At 37.6% G+C, this 10,563-nt stretch overlaps 3 protein-coding genes across 4 annotated transcripts in view; 1 reads left to right on the top strand and 2 right to left on the bottom strand.

The window, feature by feature from the left end:
• The first annotated feature begins 2,114 nt into the window (after positions 1 to 2,114).
• LOC113332670 (calmodulin-binding transcription activator 5-like) lies at positions 2,115 to 7,421 on the top strand. 2 transcript variants are annotated; one of them, XM_026579193.1, is made up of 13 exons: positions 2,115 to 2,369; positions 3,014 to 3,139; positions 3,253 to 3,368; positions 3,464 to 3,552; positions 3,647 to 3,692; positions 3,847 to 3,958; positions 4,116 to 4,259; positions 4,338 to 4,387; positions 4,520 to 4,927; positions 5,042 to 5,739; positions 6,000 to 6,546; positions 6,755 to 7,063; positions 7,146 to 7,421. In XM_026579193.1, exons 1-13 carry the CDS (start codon positions 2,303 to 2,305, stop codon positions 7,173 to 7,175), a joined length of 2,742 nt encoding a protein of 913 aa, XP_026434978.1. In that variant the 5' UTR covers positions 2,115 to 2,302; the 3' UTR covers positions 7,176 to 7,421. The 2 variants fall into 2 exon arrangements, with proteins under 2 accessions (XP_026434978.1, XP_026434977.1); XM_026579192.1 differs by having other exon boundaries at positions 4,110 to 4,259.
• Positions 7,422 to 7,480: 59 nt separating this feature from the next.
• LOC113332671 lies at positions 7,481 to 8,452 on the bottom strand. The gene has a single exon (XM_026579194.1). It carries the CDS (start codon positions 8,247 to 8,249, stop codon positions 7,668 to 7,670), a length of 582 nt encoding a protein of 193 aa, XP_026434979.1. The 5' UTR covers positions 8,250 to 8,452; the 3' UTR covers positions 7,481 to 7,667.
• Positions 8,453 to 8,945: 493 nt separating this feature from the next.
• The window catches only part of LOC113332627 (GTP-binding protein SAR1A-like), a 2,279-nt gene continuing 661 nt past the window's right edge, over positions 8,946 to 10,563 (bottom strand). Inside the window, exons 2-3 of the mRNA XM_026579150.1 lie at positions 10,389 to 10,520; positions 8,946 to 9,606 (exon numbers count right to left, since the gene is read on the bottom strand). Coding sequence (XP_026434935.1) covers positions 9,286 to 9,606; positions 10,389 to 10,520 — 453 coding nt within the window. The 3' untranslated portion in view covers positions 8,946 to 9,285. The remainder of the gene's footprint in view (positions 9,607 to 10,388; positions 10,521 to 10,563) is intronic.

The raw sequence follows: 10,563 nt of genomic DNA, 5'->3' as shown, positions 1-10,563 counted from the left end.
GCCTTTCTCTTGAGCCAAAAAAAAATAATTGTTGCATTACTTTTCTATCCTTCCATTCATTCCTTTTAATCGTTTCAATTGCATTGTAAATGGTGTACAAAGATGATACGTTACCCGGGTTATCTTGCTTTAATAAGCGAAGCATTGTGGAAGGTGGAATACACAATTTCCTATACTCGGATATTTTTTCCATTTCTCGAGGAGTGAGCCTTGCGGCCATTTCATGCCCTTCAAGATCATCCGGACGAGGGTGGTTATGACGACCTACCACCTTATCCATAGCTAGAAACCATTTCGTCGTTAATTTGCTCTTGCTAAATACTAGCTTGAACGGACATTTGATTTTCTTTGAGCACGTTGTGTTCTTCCTCGTCGTCTTTCCTTTATACTCATAACCCTTCCTCTTGTGACTAACATCGGGATCTCCACTTCTCTCACAAACCATTTCAAAACGAGTGTTGCTTTCTTTTCCATTCAAAACCAAGACGCAATTGACTCTCTTGGCATGTTCTCTAGCCCAATTCTTCGCATCAATAGGTAAGTCAAATACCAACTCATTCGCATAGTGAGTAGATGTATCTTCGAACAACATACCAATCGGATAAGGTTGATCATGCATTGGTATAGGTTGGGATTCCATCTACAAGAAATGTAACAACATCAATGCAATCACAAATAAGTTCAGTCACATAATAATTTTATCGGGAAAACCGAACTCATTGTTCAGTTGGTTAAGCAAGTTGCAAAGCAACCGAACAAATAAAAGGAACCGAGTTCGGTAACATGTGAATTTTATCGCAACAACCGAACTAATAAAAGGAACAGAGTTCGGTTACTTTGTATTTTATGTAGATAACCGAACTAGACACTGGAACTTCAGATTTTTTTTTGTTTGTTAAGTTCGATTGCTTATGTTGTTAGGTTCAAGTTCGCGAAACAACCGAACTTATTAAACATAGTTCGGTTAGATAGTTGGTACATGCAGTTTGCTAACCAACCGAACTGTATACACTTAGTTAAACTTTATTTTTACGTAAAGTTCGGTTAGTTACGAACCAACCGAACATAACACTGCATCTCAGAACTTCCATTAATATGGAGTTCGGTAACCTGCGTGTTTGGATAAAGTAACCGAACTACATCTTCAAATGAGTTCGGTTACTTATTCATCTGACAAGGAAACCGAACTACACCTTCAGAACAGTTCGGTTACATGTTCTTCATATAATGTAACCGAACTGTGCAAAATCCAGTTCAAAAATTTACATTTTTAGGGAAGTTTTTACCAATTCAACATACATTATCTAAGTTTGGAGCATACATGTTCACCCAAATACTCTTCCTCCGGTTGTGGTTGATAAAATCCATCATTTTCATCTTGAGTTTCATTTTGGGGAAGAATACAATCACCATCTAAGAAATAAGCCAAATCCGGATCATTTTGAAGATTAACAAATATTATAGGAGAGGATGGAGATGAAGAATCAGATGAGTTTTCATCACTTGAATACTCAAAGGGGGTGAATTGAAAAAAAAAATTATTTTCCATGTTTTTCTCCTTCATCTTCGCTAACTTTACTCTCACAATAATTCTACTCAACTAATAATAAACCCATCTTTTAATTTAATATCATTAATTATTTTTAACTAAATCATTTCACTAATCATAACTTAAATTAATTAAGAGAGTAGATTAGGTATTAAATAAATAACTAGATATGGGGTGATTTAGAATTACTTCTAATGTCTTTACCCAAAATAAAACGATGGTCCCAAAAAAAACCATGGTGCCAAAAAAATCGTTCAAAATCTAAAACATATCAACACTCAACGGTAATAAAGTCATTAAGGCCCACAATCACAGGATAAACCATCGGCTGCTGTTTCAGCAGTCAATTTATTGTGGTGGTACTGTGGGACCAAATGTAGACCCTACTTTGGTACCTCATGTCTTAACTACAAGACCAACATTTTTTCTCCTTCTCGGAATTTTACTACTCATTTTAACGACCCACATAAAAACACGTAGACAAAATCACATCAGACTCAGGTTCAACCGTTCATTGTCCTGATCACGATCCTCTTAGTTTCGCGCTTCAGTAATTTTCTCTCTCTAGAAAAAAAAGTCTTGATTTTTCGGCATTGTCCTATTGGAGAACTTTCCTTACTGTTTCTGGAAAGAATTTTTTGCTCATAAAGTCTGTGAATTTTAGATGAGTTTGATGAAAAATCTGTGTAGGGTTTTGTATATCTGAAGAGATTGATTGTTTGAATGGTGTAAGTAAAGGTTGTTTTTTTAGGTATGGCAAATAGTGGTGATGGAGTTAGACTTGCTGGGGCTGAAATTCATGGTTTTCATACTTGGCAAGGTAAACCCTTAATCTGATTTTTTTTTTAATCGGATTTTGATTGCCTTGATTAATTATGCTACTGAATTGGAAAATGAAATAAACAAATCTTTTTTGGGGGAGGAAATTTTGGGAATTGAGTGTTGTGTTTTTTTAGGTTAGGTTTGATTTTTGGGTTATGTGTTGAATTGTGATCACTGTGGAGTATGAAATTCTGATGTTTTTTTTGAGAAAGAAAGCTTTGGAATTAACATGAAAACTTTACTTAGATAGTCAGTTCATTTTGATGTTGAAGAATTTTGGAAAATAAAGTCGAACCCATGATTCCAATTCTGCGCAACTCCCCGATCATTATTTCATTATGTTGTCTTTGGTTAGTTGAATTCTACTTTTGGCCCCTTGCTTTGGAAGTCACTGAACTCGAGGTTGATCACTGTATTGTGGACTACTAAATGGGATTGTAGTTGTCTTTGTCTGTGCGTGAACAATGAGTCTGCTTTAGGTGGTACAGTTGTATTATTCGATACTGGAAGTTATTCGATAATGGAGTCCATTTACTGGTCATTTCTCATACTGTTGTTTTCATATATGGACCAGCTATGGTTGTTCGTTATTCAAGTAATAATACTTGTATGTTTATGGTTGCCTTGTTGCACTATTGGCAGATTTGGATTATGAAACGATGTTGGAGGAAGCTTCATCAAGGTGGTTGCGCCCAAACGAAATTCATGCAGTACTCTATAACTCGTCCCTTTTCACAATTCATGTCAAGCCAATGAACTTACCCAAAAGTAATCTCAAATATTTTGATAAGCATTTGGTACTATTTAGTGTATTCTCAAATTTGGATCCACCTATTTCTGTCAAGTTTATAGGGCTCAAATGTTGTGGTTGTTCTGTTTAGGTGGTACAGTTGTATTATTTGATCGGAAAATGCTGAGGAATTTCCGCAGAGATGGTCATAATTGGAAGAAGAAAAAGGATGGCAAGACTGTTAAAGAAGCTCATGAACACTTAAAAGTAAGGGAGATACTACTTTTACTATATTTCCATGCAGATATTAGAGATTTGTTGGTTATCTTTGATGCGTATTCATTTAGTCATTCCTGGTGTAGGTTGGTACTGAAGAAAGGATCCATGTGTATTATGCACATGGATTGGATAGCCCAACCTTTGTTCGAAGGTGTTACTGGTTACTCGATAAGTATGTATATCTATGAGTATAAGCAAACTTTTCGGCTATTTCTCATGTGAATAAAGCACTGATCTAAAAACTTCTCTCTTTTCCTTTCGTCCAGGAAATACGAAAACATAGTTCTTGTACATTATCGCGAGACATCTGAGGTTAGTTTGAATCTCGTTTAGTGTCTGTGTGAAGCTTCTTGACTGTATGTTATTTAAGCAAAAGTTGTTCGAGAAGATGTTATTTATACGCTCTTCCCGAAAGTTCAGTTAACAAGGAGATTTAATAGTGTTTTGTTGTCGGGGAATTGTGCAGACACTGAGCTCTCCTGCCACTCCTGTTACTTCTACTTCTGGTTCAACTTACTCAGACTCAGCTGTTTCTAAGGTTTTACTGGAGGAAACAGATACCGGGGCTAATAATGCTGGTGAGCGAAATTTTGTTATAATTCATAGTACTTTTTTACAGATAGTATCCCTATGAAGTTTGGTCTGTCGAGTGTCGGCTCTTCTCTTTTGTTGTAGCTCTTGTTTACTTTTCAAAATAACTTGACACTCTTGTGCCCAAATTACTAATAGGTGCAGGCAGTTATTTTGTTAACAAACCCATCCAGCTTGATGATAATGTGACAGAGAACTATAATGTAAAGACGCTTCATGAGATTAACACACTCGACTGGGATGATCTGTTGGTAACGAATGAGCCTATTGGTTCTACACATGAAACAGGTAAACTTGTTACTTGTTTCGTTTTACTGGAAATTCATTAATCAGCTTTGGTGATTATTGAAATCTTATTTGTGACAGACAACTTTTCATGCCTTGAGGAATGGAATCAAAATGAATCCAAATATAATGTAAGGTTTAAGTGAACCAGTTACCTACGTATAACTTATTCATTCATTATGGGTTACAGATTCATGCTTAAGAATCTGAGAACCACTTTTTCTGCAGTAGCGTGTTAACCATGCTATACTTCTTCATTGCAGAGCGGCCTTCTTCCATCTGACAATGTAAATAAGCACGATTCATCCTTTCACGGTTCTACAAACACAACTTCTGTGCATCCTTCAATTGATGGTACACTTCCAACCGGTGGACACTTTCAGACTGTGGTTACTCAAGCAAACTCAAATGTCGGGAAAGAAGGCTTTGAGCCAATGGTAGAGGGTGCAGATGGTTTGCTGGCACAAGACAGTTTCGGAAGGTGGATGAACTACGTGATGACCGAATCCCCAGGTTCATTAGACAATCCATCGGGTGGATCCTCGATTTCAAATGGTTATGGATCGAATATAAATGGGGAAGTGGATCATCATCACTCCTCTATGCATAAACAAGTTTTCACCATTACTGAAATTTCACCTACATGGGCTTTTTCATCTGAAGAAACAAAGGTGCTTTTCCTCATTCCATTCAGTATTTTGGTTTCGCCACTCCCTGGTAGTATATGGAAATCTCATTAGTCATCTTACTTACATTGTCTTTTTTAATGACTATGACTTTCACAGGTCATAGTGATCGGATATTTTAATGGAGGACCATCACATCTTGCCGATTCGGATTTACTTATGATATTAGGTGACGAATGTGTTCCAGCTGAAATGATTCAACACGGGGTATATCGGTGCAAGGCTTTACCACATTCTCCTGGGTTGGTAAACCTACATTTGAGCATGGATGGTCAAACTCCTATTAGCCAAGTTATGAGTTTTGAGTATCGCTCTCCTTCAGTGGTAAATGAGGTGGCTTCACCTAACGATGAACCTAGCAGGGATGAATTCCAGATTCAGATTAGGCTTGCACATCTGCTCTTCTCATCAAGCAACAGCCTGAGCATCCTATCAAACAAGGCATCTCCAACTGTGTTAAAGGAAGCAAAAAAGTTTGCACACTCAACCTCATCCATTATCAAAGATTGGGACTATTTGATTAAGTCAGCTATGAACAATGATATCTCATTTCAACAGGCGCAAAAAAGTTTGTTTGAGATCACTTTGAAGAACAAATTACATGAGTGGCTTTTGGAAAGAGTAATTGAGGGGTCAAAGATCAGTGCTCGTGATCATCAAGGTCTTGGGATAATTCATTTGTGTGCAATTTTAGGTTATACTTGGGCTGTTCGACCGTTTTCACGTTCTGGCCTCTCCTTGGATTTCCGCGACTCTCGTGGATGGACGGCTTTGCATTACGCTGCACACTTTGGAAGGTATGTTTATCCTATTCTAGTAAATCGGACGCTCCACCTGTAGTTTTTCTATCACGATGGGCTGACTAGTCTTTGCCTCTTCAAATTAAATATGTTTCACAGTGATTTCTATAAATACAACAACCTATAGGCTATAGCTATAGATGAATTATCTGAAGATTCTGAACACATTATTTTTGTGGTAGCTTTGATATATTGATCTCAAACCAAGGTATTACCTCACCAGAATTTGGTTTTCATCTGTGGATCTTAATTTTCAGGGAAGAAATGGTTGCAGTTCTTCTATCATCGGGTGCAAATCCGAGCTTAGTTACTGATCCAACTTCTGAGTTCCCTGGTGGATGCACTTCTGCAGATCTTGCAGCACAAAATGGTTATGAGGGCTTAGCTGCCTATCTCGCAGAAAAAGGATTAACAGAACATTTTAAGCGCATGTCGTTATCTGGTAATATAAGTGGTTCCCTGCAGACAAGTTCAACTGACATTGTAGATCCCAGTGGCCTCAACGAGGAGGAATTGTGTCAGAAGGATACCTTGACAGCATATCGTACAGCTGCAGATGCAGCCGCACGTATACAGGCTGCATTTAGAGAGAACACATTAAAGCTAAAAACGGAGGCCGTTAACCAAGCCAATCCAGAACTGGAAGCACGAAACATAATTTCTGCAATGAGGATTCAACGTGCTTTCCGCAATTATGAATCACGAAGACAGATGGCAGCTGCTGCCCGCATCCAGTACACATATCGCACTTGGAAGATCCGCAAGGAATTTCTCTACTTGCGTAGGCAAACAATCAAAATTCAAGTAAGCAATTTATATCTTTTTACCTCTTCTGGCTAGCATAACATCTGCTTTCCTGGATCTAAGATTTAGATGACAATTCTTTATTGCCATTTAGCAACATAGTTGTATCTCACTATCTTATCTTATGTTCTCAAATGGAAGGCTCGGAAAAGTAATCCAGCTGATTTATCCATATCTTTTTCTTTTCATCTATTTTTTGATTAATTAGGCTGCTTTCCGAGGCCTCCAAGCTAGGAAGAACTACCGCAAAATATGTTGGTCGGTTGGGGTGCTTGAAAAGGCAATTATGCGGTGGCGTAAGAAGAGGAAAGGGTTACGCGGGCTTCAGGTTGAACCAACTATGGTTGATGCAGTAGATCCTAATGATGAAAATGTGGTAGAAGACTTCTTCATAATCAGCCGTAAACAAGCTGAAGACCGCGTTGAAAGATCAGTAGTTCGGGTACAAGCCCTGTTCCGATCTTACCGAGCACAACAACAGTATCGTAGGATGAAGCTGGCCTGTGATCAAGCTGAGGTATGTATATTTCTTGACGAAGCATATTAGTTGCCATTAAATTATGTGCTAACTTATAGATTTTTTTTTTTTTTTTCTGCAGTTGGATGAGCTATTCGAACCTGACCTTTGAAACCCATGAAAGTGCCTGTTAATTTAGATTCAGGTACTTTGAACCGATAAACCAACACCCATTTGGGTTCCTTGTAGTCGACCCTAGTCTATGTTTCATCTTGTGAAAGTTTTAGAGGTCAAGTCTATTGTAAAAAAAAAATGGTAGTTTTCAGTACAGTTGCTAAGTACATAATTGTTAGAACTGGTTCCATTTGAAGATGTGGATAATTATGCATAAAATTATCAATTATGTGTTCTCTTTAAATGTCTGTCTCCGTCATTCATACTTCACTGTTAGAATTTATTTTGATTCAGAAAGAAGAATGAGACTTCTGCTAGATTTAAAAAATAAATGAAGGGAAACAAAATGAAGAATGAAATTAGATGTGCATCTTGTACAATCCATGAATTATCCTTCATTTCGGCAACTTGTATTTACACCAACCATGGGCATGCCCTCACAGATATCCACGTCAACTTCTAGAATCTGACTGTTACAATCTTTAACTATCTAAAACAACCAGTGAGGGACCTTCTCAATTCTTTTCTCTACAATGGTGTCAAGACTAGGTTTCCAACCCTTTCCTGAAAACTGTCTACTTAGGAATTCTGGCTCTTGTTCGAAAACTTCTGGCATAAGTTCCATTAAGGTTTTAGTCTTCTCTCGTTCCTTAACTGAACAGCTATCTTCCTTCTGCGATACAAGTCCATGTCCAACTTTAATATTAATAGAAGGTCGACAAATCAGTGCGAGCAGTGGAAGTAATTTTGATGAAGATAAAATCGAGCCTGATTTCAGAGCAGTCTTGGCTTTTAAGAGAATTTGACGAGCGTCATCAGCTGCAAATGTTGAATTCCCCCTCTTCATTGGTAGCATTAAGTAGGATTTTTTCATGTCTAGTTTCTTATCAGCAGGCAACGGTGTAGGCCTATTTCCATTCATTAGTAGACGATATTCAACGACTACTTGCTGTGGATGTTCTAGCATAAGTTCTGCAACGGTTAAAGAATGATCGAACTTATGGACAGTGCCATCTGATAGTATTACTTTTCCTGACATGACGGACTTCCGATGGGAAATGTAGTTCCCCATGAAAAGGTTGAATGAGATTTCAAGTGAGCTGAATGAGGTCTCTATGGTCTAGGAATCTAGAGATGGAAGTGCATTTTTCAGAATGTGAATTCGAAGGAAAAGCAAAGAATTCAAATAAATAGCCAAGTAGGGGTTTGTTGTTGGATGTGTTTGTTAAACGGTTCCAACTTGTAAATGGATGAGAAATTCCATGAAATACAGATGGAGTTGGTGATTTTTAAAGGACTTCCCCTGATACAATTCTAACCTGCTACTTGACCACTTCAATATGTCAGTGGATTTAACTGATCCACAAGGTCAAAGCATGTGGGCATGCTATGGTTAACAAGTTTAAGTTTCAGATCATGGGGGCTCACTTCAACCACTATACCTAACGAAACCCGTTCACCCGACTTTTACATCCTGAGGGCCAAGATATTGCCTGGTGGGGAAGTGTTATCTTGCTGAAAACTGTTCTTAATGATAAAGTAGGTGCACCTATTTTGAAAATGTATTCTCTTGTGAGCTAGGTTTGCAGGTTATGTTTTTCCAAATGTAGCACTTAGGGTGGATCGTGATAATCGACATCGCAATGCTGATGAATGAAATTTTGGATTTCAACCTGAAAATCTGAATGATAGGCTCAAAATATACACTTACCCAAAGCAGCAGTTTAAAGAGTTCAAAGAGTCAGTTGAAAAACTAAAAATTCTAGACTGCCTAAGCTTTAAACCCATTATTAATTAGCAAAGAAGAATCTGGATTTTCACATACAAATGGAAGAACATATCCTACTAAACCCCCAACCACTCCGAAAACAGGAAAAAAAATCCAAACCACACTAAGAAATACTACAAGTTTCCTTATCAAAGCAGTTACTGATAAAGAATCTCCTTCCCTGCTGTTTTAAAAGGAAACCCAAATCCAAAAAAAGAAAACAACTTTAAGACGGATTCAAACAGACTGTTCAGAGCTAGTTCTCTAAGGAGATAGACTGCAGAGTAACATGAAAATAGAAAGTAAAGCCCCTGGCACATCCATCTGGTCGTTTTATTATCTACTTAATGTATTGAGAGACCCATTTGAAGCCATCACCATAACCCATCTTGCGGACGATGCTGCACATGAAAACCTCGAGTGGACGGACATTAGAATCTGACAAATTCACATTCCCTTTTCCTGTAGTGAAATTGGTGAGCCCCAAGTGGTAACGTAGCTCATCCTCTGACGCTGCATATGGGATATCGATCTTATTGCCAAGGACAAGGAAAGGAACGGTGGCGAGGGATTCATCTGAGAGAAGAGCATCCAGTTCCTTCTTCGACTCTGCAAACCTCTCCTTGTCAAAGGCATCAACCAGATATACTACAGCATCAACCTGCAGAAGAAACATCTTATAACATCCGCATTCCAATAACGAACAACCATAAGTAGCAAAGTTCTAAGAATTTGTAGGTGATCAGTAGATCTATGGGAAGCAATAAAAGCACGGAGATGCAACTATGGGTAGTCACAAGAGACATGTCTTATACCGACACGCAATACATTCAATCCACAAGTATCATGATTTAGAATACCTTAATACATGAGAATGGTCTTCATCATTGAAATTGTACTTAATGTTTTGAATTTCAAATATTAAACAGAAAGCATGTAACCTGGCCATGATGCCTTCACCTGCAAGAAATTCCTATACAGATACTAGATTCGATCATGAACAAGGATTAAACCAATGGTTATAAAAGTCGAAAATAGATTTTGGACAACCCTCTATCAGAAGAGCGTAACAACATTGGTTGCTTGTACATAATTCCTATATCAGCTAGGCAAATAGTAGCACACACTCAAAGAATATAATACTTTCTACTTGGTAAATCAGTATCAAACTGGACCTAAGATGAGCAAAACACATATTTGAATTTGTAAGTAGCAGAGATTATATACTAAAGACGAAAAGATCATTACAGGCGTCCAAGGAGAGAATTCAGTAAAGGTAGGCCAAAGACTACATCAGATAAGCAAAATATATTCCATTAAAGGTTAACACAACAAGATGGACATTCAAACTGATCTAAATCAATGTAGAACTATCATAACACAGTTCGACAATTTCATGGCAATAAATTTCATAAGCAAATCCCACAAAAACAAATATCGAACCTTGGCATAGTAATCTTTCCATACTCTCCTAGCAATTTGATGACCCCCCAAATCAAACGCCTTGAACTTGATTTTTCCAATACTCAATTCCTCTGATGTAGGATATTGCGTAGGCTGATGCTGAACTAATCTCTGTCAAAAAACAAAAAAAAAAAAAAAAAAAAAACAAAAAAAA

This window comes from Papaver somniferum, unplaced genomic scaffold, assembly GCF_003573695.1.
Source record: "Papaver somniferum cultivar HN1 unplaced genomic scaffold, ASM357369v1 unplaced-scaffold_132, whole genome shotgun sequence".
NCBI lineage: Eukaryota > Viridiplantae > Streptophyta > Magnoliopsida > Ranunculales > Papaveraceae > Papaver > Papaver somniferum.
The sequence above is the reverse complement of the archived record's forward strand: the minus strand, read 5'-3'. Positions and strand labels throughout refer to the sequence as shown.

Excerpts from the sequence above, each read along its gene's own strand:
- LOC113332670 (XM_026579192.1), top strand. The coding sequence starts at position 2,303 with ATGGCAAATAGTGGTGATGGAGTTAGACTTGCTGGGGCTGAAATTCAT. Across the intron at positions 3,693-3,846 it reads ATTATCGCGAGACATCTGAG|ACACTGAGCTCTCCTGCCAC; the intron begins GTTAGTTTGAAT and ends GGAATTGTGCAG. Across the intron at positions 7,064-7,145 it reads TGGCCTGTGATCAAGCTGAG|TTGGATGAGCTATTCGAACC; the intron begins GTATGTATATTT and ends TTTTTTCTGCAG.
- LOC113332671 (XM_026579194.1), bottom strand. The coding sequence starts at position 8,249 with ATGGGGAACTACATTTCCCATCGGAAGTCCGTCATGTCAGGAAAAGTA.